Source organism: Meleagris gallopavo, chromosome 12, assembly GCF_905368555.1.
Source record: "Meleagris gallopavo chromosome 12, MGAL_WU_HG_1.1, whole genome shotgun sequence".
Taxonomy (NCBI): Eukaryota; Metazoa; Chordata; class Aves; order Galliformes; family Phasianidae; genus Meleagris; species Meleagris gallopavo.
In genome coordinates, this window is record NC_139415.1 from 7,615,396 (window position 1) to 7,635,811 (window position 20,416).

The 20,416-nt window shown below is 33.7% G+C and overlaps 1 protein-coding gene across 11 annotated transcripts in view; it reads right to left on the bottom strand.

Moving 5' to 3' along the window:
- UNC13C (unc-13 homolog C) overlaps positions 1-20,416 on the bottom strand; it is a 171,847-nt gene that overhangs the window by 90,151 nt on the left and 61,280 nt on the right. For 9 of the 11 annotated variants that reach the window (XR_014885973.1, XM_085234277.1, XM_085234275.1 and 6 more), the window contains 3 exons: positions 15,727-15,791; positions 6,394-6,472; positions 265-336 (listed from right to left, as the gene is read on the bottom strand). Coding sequence is in view for 10 of the 11 variants with exons in the window: in XM_085234277.1 (XP_085090403.1) it covers positions 265-336; positions 6,394-6,472; positions 15,727-15,791 (216 nt within the window). In the remaining variant the exon portion in view is untranslated. Of the gene's footprint in view, positions 1-264; positions 337-6,393; positions 6,473-15,726; positions 15,792-16,305; positions 16,329-20,416 lie in introns of all 11 variants that reach the window. The other 2 variants (XM_085234284.1, XM_085234283.1) reach the window with 1 other exon arrangement.

Genomic DNA, 20,416 nt, shown 5'->3' on the forward strand with positions numbered 1-20,416 from the left:
AGGCGTGGTCTATCAACCACCTCTCTCAAAATCCTGCTCCATTGTTTGACTACCTTCAAAGTAAGCAACTTCTTCCTAATGGTCAATCTGAAACTCTGTTGGTGCAGCTTTGGCCATTAAGGTCCCCAAAAGCTCATGCACAGTTAAGGAAATGCACATGCATGCAGTTTTACCCTGTTTAAGAATTAAATAATTTCTAAGAAGCTCTGAACAGAAACACCTCCATTATTTGAATGAATTAAACCTGCCACTGAAAGCACTTACCATTTCCTCATTGTTTATTGATGTCCGGATGAGCATGGCCATAGAAATACCAGATTTTCGAGCTGCAAGTGTCTGTATAAAGCAAATGAAAAACAGTTAAAAATTATACTACAACATAAACTTTGGAATCTAATGAAAGGCAAGCAGATTAGATTATGCTAAACTAATCATACTTAAGCATAACTGCAGGAGTTACATAAACTTTTAGTTAATGTTTGTAGTGCACAACTGAGTTTTCAGTACACAGTGGAAGCGTGCTTTCCATCATCATCACTGTTTCTTTCAGCGGTGCCTAGCTGAGCTGCCATTTCTAATATAAAACCTGTTATGCAGGGTTTATGACTCAGTTTTTTTGTTTTTTTTTTTAAGTTTTTTTTTTTAAGTTTTTTTTTTATTATTTTTTTTCCTAAATCACAGACTCACTGCTTTTCTGCTTTACCAGTCAAGTCAATGTGGTAAAAAGATAGGCACCCTGCCCTAATTTGGAAACTGTCTGTGCTTGCAGCAACATGGGAGATCATTTTGCAAGTCTTACACTTCAGGTTGTCAGTCCAGATAATATCTTGTAATTCAGCACTTTTTTTTTAACAGCATATATACGTATAAATTTCTACCTTCCTTAAATAAAAAAGTCTTAATGAAACCTAAAACTTTTTTCCTCAAAGGCACTTAATATTCATTCAGTGCTATGAGTAGGTATCTGAAGAAATAATCTGGTTATTCTAGGAAGAAAAAAGGCTTAGTCTCTATTCTCTCGATCACAAGACAAGTATATTAATATCTGCCAGTTCATTTCTGGTACAAAGATTATAACCTTGATGTCCTATTATGGTTAATATGGCATGCGAAGAACCCCTTTTTTTCTGCTAAACTGTTAATGGGTTATCTAAACCTATGACATTAAATTGCTATCAGTTTACCCAGACCATTCTTAAGGACTAAAGAATTCTACTTCTATCTCCGTGTCCATCTCTTGATTTTATTTCTGCAAATATGGCAAATCTCATCAGTTTGGGCCAGCAAGATCAAAAAAATTACAGAAGAGAAAACCCACACCTTGCTTTTTCAAACTTTCTGTGACAATACCAAACTCTACAGTACCAAGATATCAAAGTGATAAATGGCAAGCAAAACAGGATCATCAAGAGGAAAAGAAAATTTTCATAATGACTAGAAGTTTGGGTTAAAAATAATGACTAATATTAAAAAAAACCATCTCCCCAACCCTCTTGAAGCATATGTTTCTTCTCAAAATCTTGGAAAGTAGCCATTTACATTTACTTCCCTGAGGTATATTGCTTCTATGGTTTTTATCTCTAATATTCATATCCCTTACACTCAGAAAGTGTTTTAGTTCTAATTACACAGTGATAGCCATTCTAGGCTATAGGACAATGTGGACTAGATATCAGGGCAGGAATACAAGAGGCATAAGAACATTAATCTTGAATATAGCGTAGTGAATGATGTGTTCTCAGCAATCTGTCTGTTAATGTATGTGAGCCAGCAACACAGCAACAGTTACACGCTATTTTCCTGTAAGAAAAAAATCAAATTAGGGAAGTAATTTTGATCCTTTCACATGTCTGCGAGGTCTCAGTCTCCAAGAGCTGTGCCTGGAATCACGTAACTCTTTAATCAGAAACCTGCCTAAAATCACATATAGTTATTTTGGTGTCCTATAGTGTCCTATACACGAACAGATAACTAGGTTGTTCTTAAGTTTGCAATGCTGGGGCATAAAAGAAGATAGGGGATTTGTGAGAAAGCAGAAAAGTTAATAGCCATTATGGATTAAAACAGAATTGTCTCTATTTATGCATCGCTGTCAGAATTAAATACATCTTTAAGAGAAAGCACACAAAATGTTTCTGTTCTCAAATGCTTTAGATGGTGATAAATCAACAGCTAAAAGTACAAAACTGAGATAGCTAGATGACTTTTCTTAAGGATGGGATGAAAGAAGAAGAGACTATTTTCCAAAGAGGGATGGAAAGATGCAGCCAGATTAATTTATGGGAAATAAGGTGACAGATACTGAATGTACCAAAATATATATTTCACCATATTCCCTCCCCCAAATACAAGCAAGGGTTAAAAGTTCCTGTACCTACTCATTTCAAACCTCCAGGGAAGAGGTCCAAATTGCCAGAATATCAGAAGAACAGGGTGAGAAACACTACTCTCCTTTAAAAGGAGATAACACTGGTCCAGCAGTTTACAGTTGCTAACCCCATCAAATTGGTTCAGATACCATGTCTCATGTCTATCATTATATGATAATTTGAGTTTAACAGAGTAAAAACTGTCTATGTAGGTACTATTTCATCATGAGAATATTGCCAGAAATATATCTAAAGGAAAAAAACCCATGATCAAATAACCCAGAACAATCAGGTGGTTATAAAAGAGAACATAATCTATTTAATTTTCACGTTCTTACAAATCCCTGCTACAGAATTCAAAATAGCTTACGCTCCCCTTTGTGCTCACGAATTTTACGCCTCCTAAAAACTTGTAACTACACTATCTTATGTATTACCTCTAAATTTGCCTTAGCAGATTAAATAAATAAATTAATATAACTAGAAATCATTCTACAAAATTCATTGAAAATTGTAACTATTACCACAAGAGGATTAGACTAAAGCTACAATTAAGTGTTAAATGAAAATTGTGTGGGTGAAAAAAGAGCCACCTGTCTCAACTAAATAGATGAAAGCTGTGTTTTGAGAAGCTAAACTAACAGGGAGGAAGAAGAAGGCAAGCTAATATTCTTCAGCTATTCACAAATGTAGGTTGTGCCATGCAAAACTCATTCCTCTGTTTTTGAAATTGATTTTAATTTTGCTGCTTGTCTTTTCTTTCATGAGCTTTTTCTTCAACAGAATCTATAGATCATTTGCACCAAGAATCAACATACTTACAACAAAATATTTGATAATGAAAGCACAAATACTGCTTTTCTTTTTATTTTTTTTTAATGTAATGCAAAAGCTATCCAGTGGAGGAGAGTGTCAGAAAACTCCATTTTCAACATTTAAAAGCTGCACTATTTCATAACTGTTTCTGTTTAGCAAGTAGAGGAAGTTCATTTCCCTAAAGATCTAGATTCCACTATTTGGAAAGGCAGACACAGTGCTGGTGCGTGTGTGGTTATTTTGGGGGAAAAAAGGTACTGTTCAAAACTACTTACCCCCCTTACATTGACAGAAGCAAAGACTAAACACAGTGAGACAGATGAACAGGGCTAGCTAACCTTGTCCACAACTGGCCAGAAGACCACACCTACATGGTTATAATTAACAATGAACTTTTAATCTCTGCTAGCAAGGCTGCTGCTGTTATGATTTTTAAAAAATGTTTTCAAATCATTATAAGGCACAAAAGAACATCATGGAACATGTAAATCAACAATATTAAGGAACTGTCACAAAATTATTTTATGAATATTTAAGAAATACAGAAAATTGTAGGCAAACAGTTATAACTTAGTAAAACATAACCCAGCAATACCAGGAATTTAGGCAGTCATAAGTCTAAGTGCGAGTCATTTTCCATTCTGCAGTATCTCATTTGGAACTGCTTCTTCAATAGAATGTTAGGTCTTTATCTTTCTTAGTGTTCATTTTAAATGAAAATTGGATTTATCAAAATGTGAAGTTATGGGAACAAAAGGAGCTAAAGATATTGTCTTAAGAAATTGTACATTATTTTGAAAACGCAGATAACATGCTGAGAACGTGGAAACTATGCAGAGGAACAGGAAGTGTAAAGGGAATAGGAGAAAAAGGAGGGAGCTTTACATATACGAAAGTCAATGGAAAAAAAATATTTCCATATGCCATTAGTTAGTTAATTAGTTGTCAGACTAAATTAAGCCATAATACCTAAGAGTCTATCTCTGGTGGGAAATACATATTTTACAAGAGAGAAAAATAATCCAATTGATTGAAACAAGAGTATTACAAGTTAGGGAACATTTCTAACCTCCAGCTATTCAATAAGGTCCTTCAGTTCCAGGGGGACATGACTGGGTTTCAAACAATCTTCTTACGTTATCAGAAAGGATATTTGGATTACATAGATAAATGTGAACTTTATCTACTAATTTTAGCATATATGATGTGGAGGACAAGACATCTACATAAGCCATAATTTCACTTGGGATTAAATGCTTGGTCATAAAATAGGTCCTCTATTTTGCAATAAATGGCCAGCATAAAGAAGGACATGCATGAAATTCCTGAGACCTATTATGAATATGTTAGAGTATTTATCAGTGTAAAAGCACTTACCATAGCCTGAAAAATCCAGACATGATAGGAAAGAAATTAGAGAACATTAATAACTTGTCTGATTTATTATAAAGTATCAAATGATATCTACTCCTTTCACTGTCAGAAGAGACTAGCACTCATTTCAAGCAGTATTATTTTTATGTCTCTGAAATAGTCATATAAATAAACATTAAAAAGATCATTTACAGTGTATCAGATCCTAGAAAGACTCAAGAATTAATTTACTAAATTAAATGAGTTATTTTCAAATAAAACTAATGAAACCTCAAAGCTGAAAAGGAGTTTGCTTGTAATGCATGTATTTTCAAATATAAACAATATCTCAATATTTCACCCTCGATCTGAAATAAGTTTCTTATAACTTGGTAAACTTATTTTAGATTTACAGCAGCAAAACTGAGATATACTATAAGTTGCTGTTTTAGAATAACATACAGCTAGATAACACATTGTTAAGAGGCAATTATATGTTCATAAATATTGAATTCCAGAAAATGTTGCAGTTTTATGGATCTTACTTCCAGTCAGAATTACAAGATGGAATTTCTCCAGGAATAATTATCCTAGAATGACTGAACACCAAAACAGTAAACAATACTTGTGATCATATTAGATTAATCAAATGAAAGTTTCATTCCATCTTTACATAATGCCATTTTTTAATTTGATTTTGATGTTTTCGATTATGTTTTTCAAAGACAAGGATATTTAAGATTCTGATACCTTAGCTCATAATGAGAAAAATTTCTGTAAATACTTCCAACAACTAAAAATAAAGCAAAGTGTTTTATTTATTTATAAAGATATTACTTATAAATGCATTCCAATGCAGCTATAGATTACACTTGTGTAACACAACTTGCAGTAGAGTAGCCACTGTAAAAAAGATGGTTTCAATGACTACAGGCTCTACTATGCCACAAATTTCAACTTTTGATTGATTTCAGAAAGAATTCTAGTCTAAGATTGTTGCTATGCTTTCTTGTTGTGATGCAGATTGTATCATAATCTCACAGCAGATTAACTGAGAGACTGAGAAGAAACTAAGTGATAACCTGGGAAAGGATGAAGACAAACATTTATAATTTACTTTAGCTGACTCTCCTTCATTTCTCTACCACGACAAACTGGTTTGAGAGCTGGCTGCTGCCAGAAACTAAATATTTATTTTATGGAATTACGAATTCTGTACTTCAGAAAATCAAAAAGAGAAATGCGAATGGCACTTAAAGTTCTTCAGCTCAGAGAGATATTCCTAAATTTTGTTTAGACTATAAGTGAAAATAAATCTTAAAGTAACTTCAATTCCTTTCTCCTTTCTGAAATGCATTTGCCTAGATCATTACTGCCTACAGTGACTGCTAAAATAACATATCCCATCTTGCGCTGGAAACACGTCTGTAGAACATTCATATTGAAGTCAGTCTTACTTTTTAAGAAGAATATTTTTCCTCTTTCAGTATCACAATAAATCAATCAGTCAATAGCTCAAGCACTCAAGAACAGTTTCTTCACTTAAGCTAGTTCAACATTAAAATTAGTTATTATTTCAAAACATGCACGTTGCCTGACTCCACAACTATTACTTGAATATTCAGTGAGGTACTCAGACTACAGTCTAACAACTACAGAATACAGTACTCAGACTACAGTATAACAACTGTAACATTGACTTTTCCTACTCTCAATCCATTCTCTCAAGATAGTTCTTCCCAAAAAAAACCAATCAATTGTAGACAGACATGCACCATGCACAACAGTAATTAAAAGTAAGACCCAGACAAGAGAAAAAAGAACGGACACTTTCATGTTATCGGAAGTCACTTACCACATCTCGAACAATGGGGAAAGATTTCTTTCTGCGAAGGTCTGGCATACTATCAATTCCATATAGTCCACGGCCAGATCTGTAGGAGATGAAAATGTAAACAAAATAAAAATCTAGAGCTTAAATGGTTGCATTCCTAAGTTGTGCATACAGTATCGGTGTGCATAGTTAAAATTAGATTACTTCCTATAGCTGGAAACTGGTAATTCTTATGAACGTTAATGTTTAGCAAGCAGTCTTTACAAAAGAGAGATCAATAATTTCCCCAACACTAACAAATAGTTGACAAAATTGTCAGCCACTCACCTTGTTGAGAACCCTATAACCAGAAGAGAATTCAGAATGTTCTTTTAGAAGAGTTCTGCTCTAAATTGTTGTTAGTATTTGTAATAGTTCATCACAGGAACTTAAGTTTTTGTTTTAAAGTAGCCTGGTGATTAGAAAATATATCTATTTGCCTTATAAGGGAACAAAGGCTGAAGTTGTACCGTTTCAGTCATATTTTGGTGTTAGAAGGTCACAATATTGGTCACTAGTGCAGTAAGGAATGGATGATTACCAGCTGCCTTCCTACCAAATGCCTTGCAGTGGATTAATAACTTCTATCTGAGCTATTGCTTCACAGTCTTTAGTATGGAATCATTTCCCCTCTCTTATGTATTGTTCAAAACACAGCAATGCATTCAGGTCACACACAAATAATCATCAGTTAAGCTATCTTTCTATGCAATCAATTGGCTTCACTTCAAATCCACCAGACACAGGACAACAAAAAAACTGATTATTCTAGTCTTACCAACCCAAGGCTCTCCTACTTGGAAATAATATTTTTTCTTTATTACTATTATTATTTGAATTAAACTAAATTGGAAGCTGGAGAATTCTGAAGTTCAAAATGCCACCCGAGAGACAAGAGGATGAAGAATAGAGAAAAGCATAAAAACATTCTTAACTGAGGGAGAGTTCAGTTCTGGAGGAAGATTTTGGGAAGAACTAGGTCTGCCTTATTCTTGGTGTCACATGACATTTTCAAATAAATTAGATCATGCCTATCTGTACTTAGGTTATGAAGAAAAAATTTCCCCAGAGATACAAGCTTTCAATAAGATTGTGATAGAGGTTAAAGTAAGTCACGTGAATGACTTTAAAACATTAGAATAAATCCTTTTCACTTAGTCACAGCAGCAACAACAATATCCCATTTAAGTCTGATGCTGCCAGCTTTCATCAGGTCCACGCTGTTCATTCAAGTGAAATTATTCTTTCTTCTTTATTGCCGATAAACACGGGACTGGAAAGCTATAATCAAAGCACCTAAAATGAATTCTGATGAAAACAACAATATCTTCCAATAAAATCTGATTTTTTCTCTGAGACTGGCAATTTTGTACAGATACACATCCTGGTAGTGAAACACGTAATACCTTCTGTTGTGTAACTGGTAAGTGGTCTGTCTGGTAAGAAGATGACAGATGATATGTATGTATATTTATGTAAACAGATATCATTTTTTTGTCGATGAGAATTTGCTCAAATGTATTTTCCTTTCAGAACACATAAGCAGAGAGATCAGCTACTAGACTATTGGAATCTCTATAATTGGAAACCTGTATCTCTGTATGGTATCCTCTGTAGTATACTTCATATATCTAATTGTCTAGAAGCAGCTTTGGGTGAACTGGGAGGATGGAACCACATCACACATCATCTCGATTTAACATTTTGATTCACCTTATATTTACTAAATAGTTCTCAGAAATAGAAATTCTCAGTTTTTTATTTTAATATCCATAAGCCATACAGAAAATAATACGAAGCAATTCTATTCTAAGTGACATTCATCTGAATATCTTGATTCAGCTGGGATACAGTAATATGTATTATAAAGATCAAACAGTTGGTAAGTGGAAATTCACTGACAGTGAAAATGAATGCAAACTCATTTCCTTGGAAACCAGCATTTGTTAGAACCAGGCATATGCTTAATATTTCATGATTTTAGTGAAGAAATAACAATTTCTAAAGTCATAGGGAGCATAGAAGATTATGGGATTTTAAAGCTATTTACTTTGACCCAAAAGAATCATTATGTCTGAAATTCCAGAAAAGCAGTCTGTAATTCTAATTTTCATCTATGACCCTGGAATTGAGTAAAAAAAAAAATAAATAGTAACACAGAGAACATACAGGAACATGCAAGGTATTGTCTGCTTGTGCAAAGATGTATATCACCTTGAGGGAACAAAATACCCATCTTTAAGTAAATGCTCACTAGCCAGTAAAAATTATGCATGAAGTGCAAGGGCAATGTTTAAAACAAAGAGTAACAGGCTATTAAAAACTAGAAAAAAGAAGAGCTATTGTTAAAAATATGACATACAGTGCCTGTACAATACCAAACGTGTTTTAATTATTTTTTAACAAATATGTCACTAAGCAGAAGATGTTCAAGGGTTGCTCTGAAAGTAATGTCTCTTATTTTGTTACGTTGACTCATGACATCAGAGGCAGATGGTGGTGGTACGGCAGTAGAGGTTGAACCTTCCCACCCTTTGTTGCTGTGAGGCAGATGACAGCCGAGGAACAGTCTGACAGAGCGGTGTGTTACATGGAAGTGCAGAGGAAGCAAAGGAGTGGAAATGAATTCCTTCATGCGGAAAAAATTGGGACTCACTGACATTCATTTACACTTGCTGAATGTTTATGGAGATGAAACACTGGATGTGAACATGGCGAGGCAGTGTGTGCTGCATTTCATCAGTGGTGATAATGTGAAAAACAAGCTATGTTCTTGACAGCCATGCACAGCTGTCATCACACCATGAAATGAAGAGCACCCTAAACACTCGTCTGTGCAAATGAGCTAGCGGTTGTGACTGGTAAAAGAATAGTGTTTTGTAGGTAAGAATTTGCTCTATCAAACAGTGTTATTATTTTCTTTGTATCTGTTGTCGTTTCCATGGAAATAAATAGGAGGCATTACTTTCAGTGTGACCTACATAGATAATGTGTCAGACAGGTGCTAAGTCCGCATGGAAGATAAGCAGAATTCTTACCTATGCATCTGCAGAACCAATAGAGAGAATCTCTGTTGATTTTTTTTTTTTTGTTATTATTATTCTTTATGTATTTTAATTATTATTACCTAAAAATTGCATAGTCTTTCAAGAGTTCCTCTAGTTTTCTTACATCTTATTTCTCTCCCTGCAGTGTTTTCTGGAGTAATTCTGTATGTATAATCTCTTGATTCTTGCCTACTCTCCTTCATTTTGGTGTACGCTTATATTTCCCTTGCAAATTCTGGTTAAACAAGTACTCACCATTTCTTTATTTTTAAAACAAAACAACAACAACAAAATGCAACAAAACGATAAGCATCTCAAAGTTGTTCTGGTTGCCTTATACTGAAAACAGTATATTTATATCACCGAACTCCATTTATTTTATTTAGCTACTTCTAAGACATATCGGCCTTAATAAAAAGGCCATCAAAGGTGTAAGAAGGCAATGAAAAACCCACAGACAGTGAGGTTGATTTTATTCTAGGCTATAAATCACTTTTACAAAGAATTCTCATTCTCTGTACATTCTTAAGAGCTTCTGAAATGAAATGAGATGGTAAACAGAAACTGCTGCAGACATTCCTTGTCCTCCTAAATCGTAGAATCATTAAGGTTGAAAAAGGCCTCTAAGATCATCTAACACAACCACCCACCTACCACCAATAATTGCCCACTACACCGTGTCTCTTGGTACCATCTTTACATGTTACTTGAAACAGTTTCTTGAAACAGTCGAGCTATTGGAAAAAATAATGTTGCTTGTAAAGGAGTTCCAACCTTATTTCCTCCTGTTATGCTTCTAGTCACATAACATGAGCTGATGCTGGCAGATTTTGAGCAATGCAGCCTCAAAGCAGCAAGAATTCAAATTGTAAACTTTTTTCCTTTCCTCTCTCTGCACAATGGGGAAAGAAAAAAAGCAACACAAAACCCAAAAAACCGCAAACCAATGCAAAACCTAAACCTAAAAGCAAACAAACATACAAACAAAACCCAACCAACTACAATTGTTTCCTAACTTCACACACATCTACATCTGGTGGCATCCAAATTAAAGCTTTGCCAATAAAATGAAGAAAATCTATTTTTACCCCACATGCTGGTTTAGAAAGTCTTTCACAGAACAGATAAGCAAGAAATAAGGAGAATTCAGTAACTCTGAAGAGCACTGAAAATATTTGGAATCTGGGATGTTGAGAGTTCCTAATGGGTGTGATTGACAAACAAAGTACGATTTATCTGAGAGTTAAGATGAAGGGTGAAATGCAAGTAGAGAGCAACAGAGATGATATCTAAGACAGGATAAGAACAAAATCTTGAAAATGAAGAGGAAGACTTTAACAAGATTTGACAGTGGCTAGTAAACAGGCTAAAAGAGACTGGAACCTCAGAGTAATTCTAGACAAATCATTCTTGGCCTGTAAAATTTGAAAAAAAAAAAATCTTGAAAAGATAAGTAGAAGGAAGTAGTTTTAATGACTTCAAATTATTACTGAAATTCTTCAGATAAACAAGGAGTGCTGATTTTTTCTAAGAGTATAATTCATATCCAATTCATATCCATTTGAGTAATTTGGACATTTCTTTTTAAAAATACATTATTCTGGATTGTCATCTTATTCTTCTAATGCACTGTATAAGGTGACAATTTTTTTTTTTTTTTTTGCACAAAGAATTCCCAAATTTTAGGCATGTCAAAATTCTCAAAGCATCCCGTTTATGTTCCTAGAATTCCTTCTTGTTACAAGTGCAAAAAATAGTCATCCCTTCTGTTTTTTAGTTAAGTGGACAAAAACCTTATCCAGCATATAGGAGAGTCTATTTTAGCCTTACAAACATCACAATGTTCCAAGCAGTATCCTAATTCTTATCCTCTAAATCTGGGAGACAATCTGTTTCTCCCATATCTCCTACTGATGCACCTCCACCATTCTGTAAGAAAGGAAAAGGGATTCATGGACCGCTTATGATTTTCTTCTATATTGTCACATTAGAAGTCTTTGCTTTATGAGTTTTGATCTTAGAATTCTTTCCTCTTACGAACATAAAGATCAAGGTAGATCTCCCCCAAATGCACCTTCTAGACACGTCTATAAATCTCAGCAGAAGCATGTTACAATTAAAAGAACATCCTCAAGTTGTGAAAATTAAACATACATGAGATTCTTGGGGCTCTATTATTTGTCAATGCTTTATACACATGATGAGTTTTATTCATTCTCATGCTAGAAAAAGCTACTTTGGACAAGAAATGGCTGTAAATTCACTCCCATCTCTTATTCTGCTCTATAACACAAAATTTGATTAAAACCAAGGCCTTTACTGAACTTCCTTTACTGATCACTAAGGACTAGCCTATAGCATAGAAAAAAATGCTTGAAATTCAGTAATGAATAATAGTATTTCCCAGGAGAAAAAATTATGTCTGAATTAAGAATGCTGATGATGTTGCCAAAATAAGAAACAGATGACACAGATTTTGAGGGAACAGTAAGAATGTTAATGTGACAGAATCAAGACTGATGGTTACATAGGACAAGTAGATTTTGTTATGACATGAGTGGTGTAATTCATGCTTAGTCAGTCATAGATTTTCCATAATTCAAATCCACTTCTCCTTAAGTCACTTGCTTTTCTCCCCACTCTGTATTTTTTCTCCCTCTGCTAATCTTTTCATTATGATTTCTCAAATTCAGCTAAGCAAAAATATCTACATCTGATTTCCTTTTTGAGCATCTATACAATGTTGAAAATATTTCCATAAAAGTTAAAAATGGTCAAGGTATTCATTCTTCATTATTTCTAAAAATTATTTCAAACAATCATTCCATTTTCATCTTAAAAATATTAAAGATGTTTTAGTTTAAGAAGAACTTCACCATCTCCTCCAACAGCACTGGCACAGCACTGCACCTACCAGAAGTACATGTATTCTATCAGCAGGTTCTGCAGTTTCTTTGCAACTCTTGTAATTACTTAAATTTGGCAATGTCAGAGAGTTGCATATACATACTTCATATCTGAATACTATTAAAAGACTCAAGAAACTACCCTGAACTTAGGGAAGGGCAATTTTGAAAGGAAAATATCTGCATTTTATGCAACGAATCAGTGACAAGATGAACATAGAATGGAAAGTATAATTAAAAGAGACTCTTCTCCTGAATGAGAAGTTAAATGAAAATAGTATCATCATTGTCAGGGGGCCTGATGAAACAGGGGAAACTGAGGGAGTAGAGGCTCAATCTAAATTTTATGAGAAAAAGATGTAAAGTTTAATCTAAGAACATGATCTAGTATTGAGCTACTGCCAGTCATTTGAAGGCGTCCTATGCTCTGGTTATAGGATGCCTACACAAGAAATTGACACACTTTATCCTCAGAGGATTCATAGTTTGAACTTTTTCACCTACAAATGAAACGGAGTGAATAAAAAAAAACAATTTATGTCTAAAAGGTCCCTGTCAGTGACAGAAGGTCTTCTTACATACAAGATGGATATTTGTTCTTTCATTTGCTTACAAATATGCAACACACTTTAAAATACAGATTCTATACACTCTTGTACATTAGTTTTCTAGCTCCTACAACATAATTACAGTTGCCCGAATAAATTAAGTAACTGGCAATAGAAAATGGAAAGCACAGCTAAACTGTATGGTCACAGAGCTTTCTGCAGCCATAAAATCAATGTTTCATTGTCAGTATCTGCACTGACAGAGTCTCCTCATGAAACGCTATTCCTAATCTACACAATAACTAGATGTCAAACCTTTAAACCAACAAAGAACAAGAAAAACTATTTTTGTAGGTTGCATGTGACATGAGAGAATGAGCTAATTCATATTAAGTTAGCTCACGTAGGGAGAAATGTATAAAAAGCAATACAGCAATTAAAAGTGGCTTACAGAAGAAAAAACAATGAAAATTCATATGAAACAGAACATTTTCTCATTAAGGTTTTGGTTATATTAAGAAACAACTAACAACTTAAGCAATGGAAGTCCAATCACATGCAGTGATTAAACTGGGACATTAAAAAGCACAGAAAAGAAATCCAAGACAGTTAGGGACAGCTTTGTTATTACTATTTGTTCTCTGATTTTTTTGCAGGGAAACAAAATACCATTTCTACTCATTCTATAGCATAACTGTAGCATTGGACGTAACAAACAATTCTGCACTGAACATCATCGATTAAATTATCTAGAAATGACACTTTCTCAGTTGTGGTCCCTTAATTTGAACTGGTTTTGGTAGTAAATATTTTCCTCCCAATTCTCAAAGATATGCTGTGACCTACACACTAAACTTCTCTGAAAAAAGTGCTGAAAGTAATGAGCAGCACCTTTTTTTTTTTTTTTTTCAGACTAAAACATTTCTGCTAGGCCTGCACACTAATGCTTCGGAGTATAACTTGTCTTAGTTTAACTAAGCCACAGCTTACTGTAGTGAAGATATAAGATTCCTGCTTCTCATTAGTGAGGTATAATACTATTTGTGGTACCTCATATCCTCAGTTACTCCAATGAGAGGCCTACTACAAGTGAAAAAAAAGTGATGTGGGATAGCAAAAAAAAAAAAAAAAAAAAAAGATATACCTTCTTCTGTTGACATGAAAAAAGTTGTAACAAATATCACAGGTTGCTTGTGTGATGTTTCAACAAAGAAGCCACTAGATACACAGACATACATAAAACTGAAAGTTTAGCATCACAATTTGCTGTCATAACTGCAATCTCTATTAAAAGCCATGGAACATCCTATGGCAAGAATTAGATGAACACTGACCCAGAGTGAGTTTTAGTACATGCGTTCATGGTTAATACATTACTGAATAAATAAGTCTTCAAATCAGTAATCTAACCAAGAGAAAGCTGTTTCTGATGTTGCTAGTTTCTTGTTGATGGACAATATTGTTTGAATATGAATACCAATGCTTTTTATTTAGAAGTCAGGAAAAAAAAATCACATATATTGTTTTGTTTTTTTTTTTCTGTTATATTTTTCTGTTTTTGAAATGAAGGGAGCTGTGAGGATTCAGAATAGTATAGTACTTAGAAAAGGAAAAGTAGTTTTGGCATAGTAATAATGCTGGACAATATATAAGGTGAAAGTTTATAGCACTAATCGTGACAGACTTCTCTCCAGTCTTATGAGAAAACTGCAGCTGAAGAAAGTGAAAACAAACAGGCTGTGTGTTTTGCAAGCCAAAAAAGTATGCTACAATTTTTTTCTTATGTTAAAAAGCAAGTTAATTAAAAAATTCAGCAATTATATCTCACAATATTTAATTTTTTTTCACACCGAGTTCAACTATTAATCCTGAACAATGTCACCTCTGGCACCAGAAGTTTCTACAGTCTGGAAAAGGTAAAAATACAATGCTTGGAGATATGACATGCTATGGAGAACTATTTAAGCCGCTGAGAACTGGACAGTGCTCCTAGACTTGCCCGAAGTTATCTGGTCATAAGTACAAAAGTTACCACAACTATACCACTCACCACAGCATCTTGCAAATTATATTAAGCAAATAAATACCATCAATAACTTTTAGGAGAAAAAAAGCCATAGGAATCAAAGTGGAATTACATCAGAGTATCTAGATGCTGTTGTATAATTCTGTTGAGTAAGTCTTTAGGATGTTCAAATGAAAAAATAAATTATATAATGTGATATCATCATGTTCTCTTTGTAACATAACCTAACTACAGCAAGCAGCTGTACACCAATAAACATAATATCTCTTTTAAATAGTTAAACAAATTAGATAAATTTTTAGATAAATTTTACCAATAAATTAACCCCCCCACACACACACACACACATTCTCCTTCCCCCCCCCCCCCAAATTAAATAATGAAAAAGATGTGCAAAATATGAAGGAAGTAATCCCTAGGACTGGCTTCAAGATAACTCCTTCTGAAGACAACCAAAGTTTGCAAGTTCATGTCACATTCATTCTCTTCAGCCACTGAAAGAGCTTTTTCCATTTTTCCATTCAAATTTCAAACATTAGACTATGTTGTTACATTAGAGCCCATTTACTAAAATGGGAACACAAAATTAATCAGCATCTTTGTAAGCAAAGAGGCAAAAACCTTTGTCCTCAAATAGATCCCTGCAGTTGAATTATTTCATTAATTTATTTTGATTTTAGAGAACTTAAAACAGACAAACAATTTTCTTACAAGAACAAACCTTAAAAAATTACAGTAACGTTATGAGACTATTTTGCAGATAGAAATAAAATTCATATGGTACTCACCCACTAAATGCCTGGATTGCATATAGCTTGGAAGTATCCAAGGAACTTCCACTTACTATCCGAGCCTTTAAAGAAAAGCAGAAAATCACAGTTACTCAGTTGCTCTCAGTCTTGGACAAAATTTAACTGTGACAAACATTAACATCTACTGTGAAAATACGTTTAGAAGGGTCAGCTCCAGGCCAAAACTATTTTAACTCTTGCTTTTGAATACATTTTAGTCACATTCAACATTTAATGATATACAGTGGGAGAACCTGCAATATTTTCTATCACTTCCCAAATATTCTTGCTCTTCATGTCTTACAGTGTATGCAACATAGATGATAATTAGAGGCAAAAATCTCAGATGTAATGTTTGACAGTAGCAGACCCTTATGTTCACAACTACAATAAGCACAACAGTGATGGATATGCTGCTTATAAAGCAATACACTCAAAAGAAAACAAAAGAGCGAAAAGATGGAAAAAAACCGTGCAAATTTCACAACTAAAATGAAGGAACAAAACAGCTCAGCTAAGTCACAAACACATATCAGCAAAATGCATGATCCCTATCACAAATACATAATTTTAAACCTTTTCATCCACAGAACCGCTATCTGAAAGAGAATTGAGAAGGGAAATATGGGTTAGACAAGACAGTTTCTGAAAAAAGTATCTAATGCTACAAAAAACTGTCATAGTTTTAATCTGCTAGTGCAGAAACAAACTGCATGAACACCTTGTTCAGCTGTTTCAGTGTAGTCCAATCACTCTCACTACATTGTAAAGAAATTCAAAGATATTTTCTGCAGCTCAGACCTGCTGACACTTGGATACTGCAGGACTGTATAAAGAACACATGGTCTATGTAATCTCACCTCTCCACAGAATTTTTAGCTTTTTAAAAAATATATATATATTTAGTACCAATAAACAAATACTATGGAAGTGTTAAAAAATGATGCTCTATTATCAAAATTAATTTCTTTCTCCCAAAGGATACACATATACACACACACATTCTCCTGAATTTCACTTTGTTCTACTACAACTACTCGTGTAATGATATAAAAATTACCATGAAAAAAAGCTAAGATTTACCACATAAGAATTACAACGGTGCAAATTTAAGATATGATGTATATCACTATGAATTTTTTAATATAAATTGTGATGCATTCACATTTTTTTATCTATACTATAAAAAGTACCTATTGACAGGAATGTATGGCCTTACTTTATCTTGTCAATTTTGAAATACAGGAAAATTTAGAATTGTTTTTATATACAGTATTCCATCAATAAATTGTCTCTTCTTTTTAGATAGTTAGTAATACAGTACATAATCAAAACTTCATTGTTTTGTCACTTTACTGAGCTTTCCGTTTTTCTTCCACAAGCAGAGTACAAATTTTCTACAGGCTCCCAAAATAGTTCAGCTATTTTTAGATGTTTGGAGATACCCCAAAATATGTATGTTACATAATGATTATTTTTGTGTTAATCACGTCACGTTTTATGGTTTAGAACAATTTATCTATAAGAAAACAACACATTCATATATATATATATTTATAATTATATATATATATATATATATTTAAAAGGTATTGTCAGGTTTGAAAGTGTATACTCCTAAAAGCATTGACAATCCAGCAAAATCAAAGACCGCTGTTGTGCCATTAGCACTGCCTATGTAGAGCCACTAATTTTAAAGCCTACTTTTATGGTCAAGGCTAGCTTGTACACTAGAATGGGCAGAATAGAAACATTAGTTATTTGAAATGTGTTTTTACCAGTTAGATATATCTGATTTTGTGTTATTAAAAAAAAATTGAGAGATCAGGCTACTACATATTATCACAGTGTGCCAACACCAAACATGAACCCACGGAAAATTAAAGTATGCAGCAGACCTTCTCCATTGTGAGACCAGCAAATTTGCCCTTTTCTTATGCTTGCCTGCAGATGTTAGCTTTTCTTTCAATTCTGTTGTGAGCAATCCATTTAGAAAGAGCACGTCTAAGAGAATGAACTGCTTATTGTCTTAAAGAAAAACCAGTATGAATTCTACAGAATACTAAATTATAACTATTACTAGCATTAAGATCTTCCGTAATTTAGTAAAAATAGAGTAAGTTCTTCTCTATGTAGTAACAGTATCTTCTTGCCATTAAGTGATTCCTTCTAAATTCATTCTTCTGAATACAAATGGGGACACAGCATCATTTCTTAGCTTTTTTGTTTTGTTTTGTTTTGTTTTGTTTAGAAAAAAATATTTTTTGAGGGGCATATGTGATTATGGGGACTAAATAAAAGAAGAAATGTATCAAAGCATTGGAACAGCATCTGGACAGGTGAATCAGAGAAAAGGAAGTAATTCTCAAACTCAGAAAATGCATAGTGCAGAAGGTGAAGAGAAATTTTGGGACTAAGGAAAGTTTTAGAGAGAAGACAGGAAGTTCTAGACACTTGGAAGGTAAGAAATCTCACCATAATTTATTCATGCAATCTGTATCTTCCTCCTAGAATGTCTATCTGATCATAACTAAATATCCATATTTAAAGACTCATATTAAATCTTAGGATTGTGTGTGGAAAAGGGAACTTTTAAATAATTTGCAGTTGCTTAAGGAGTTTGCAGTTAGCAGAAATTTTGTTACCAGCTGCCTAAAGAATCATGATGAGTTCTATGCTTAATTCAGATGGATTTTGTTCAGAAAGTTATATTAAAAATACAAAAATATTTAGACTTGCATTCCACATTATATGGAATATTGTATTTTGGAACATGAGATGGACATAGGAAATTTTCTTTACCTCTCCTTGGTTTCAGCCAGCTTCATCTAAATCCACTACACTTCCTTTACTGGAACCTAATTTTGCTTTTTCCTAAAACTAGGAAGGAGAGTAACAATCAACAATTAGAAAGGGAATCAAGGTACTACAATGTTTTTTTTTTAAACTTGTTTTTCTTTGCAGTTGGTACTTAGAAAAGATGTCTTTATTTCTCAATTCAAATACATTTCTATTTCCTTTTTCAACAGTGATTGTGTGAAGCAGGCAACTGGCACAAAGTTCCCCAAAACAAATTTTGAGGACATCTTTTTATTTTATTTTGAGAATTGACTGCAACTTCAGAGATAAAATTGATCTGAAAAGTTCAGCATTTATTGCTTCTTCTGAACTCACCCTGAGTGAAATAATCTGAGCTAAGGAAGTGTTCTCTACGTGTCTGAGAGCACCAAATTAAGAAGTGTACAAGCACTAAGCAATTCACTTTGGTAGTCATTAGACTGCCAGAACAGACAGCAGCATTCTTTGATGTAGATAGGAAGTGAATTGTGATTATGTAAGAGACCACTGAATGTACTTTTGTCTCAGGGTATGAGAGCAGACATCTCCGATTATACTGCAGAATGACAACGATTTACCTAAAAGAGTTTATCTTCATATAACTCATCTCTTCCACCTGCCCATCCCATGGCAAACAAGAAACATAAAAGAATTTATGAATGTATTAAGAACAGTGTGACACTGGTTCATTTAGCTAACCCTATGGGATGTTTCTTAATTCATTTAAATTAGCTTCTCTCTCCTTATAGTATGTTTTATGTGAAGATTCACTATATACCAAATATCAGTATAGCCTTCTTGTTATACACTCTGTTATTCCTGCAGGGAGTTTTACCAGGTTTAGAAATAAAATTCAGGGAGTAACATAGTTCCAAAATATGTTATTTCTGCCCAGTATATTCCATATACATACATCTGTGCAGTAGAATGGTCATCCAACTACTTACTAGTGAAAATTATATTTACAAACGTGAAACAGAAAAGGCAAAAAACAAATTTCTTAATATTTCTGTTAGTCTAACAGTTTCAAATTAGGTAAATTAGGTAAAGAGAGGAAAAACCTACTTTAACTTAGGTTAAGTGTACTGTAGTGGTACAGTGCTCCTCTTTTCCATTTAAATTTACCTAATGACCACAATTTAATTAACACAAAGAAGAAGAAAAGGGAAAATATCACTAACAGCAGCAGAGAATACATGATGATCTGTTATCACAACACATTTCTCCAAATAAGTACACATTTATGCAGTACTCCTAATAGTTGATAAAAAAAAAAAAAAAGAAAGGATAATCTGATAATCTTAAGGAATATTTTGCAATTCATATTTTCAGGTGGTATTCTTGCTGGGGTAGAATATTCTCTACATCTCTACCACAATCTCTAACCCTCTCAATCTCTTCTTTCTAATTCTTCATTCCTTCTTCTGTCTCTATCACTCCATAGGCTTCTCATAAGCAGACTCAAAGATTTGGGTAAACAAGAAATTCAGAATAATCACTTGCTAAAATCCTGCCAACAAGACACTGAAAGGCTGTATAATTTTCAGCATCTCCACTAAATACTGACTTCTGTTGAAAATGTATCCACTGTGGTAAGCTATTCCCATGACAGGGGAAAGTGAGAATAGTTTTTTGGTTTTCCTTCAAAGGAGGCCACAAGTGTCTTTCTGGCTGTATATCAGTTTACACTGTTTGAAGCAGGTCAAGTAAAACTTTCAAAAAGTGTCTGAGTGCTGCATAATTACTATACAAGCTCAGTGTAAAAAACAACAGATCTTATAAGTGCTGAGCTTTTCAGTAATCAATTGTTTTCAAATTAACAAGTGATCTGAATTGCAACATTTCTAGG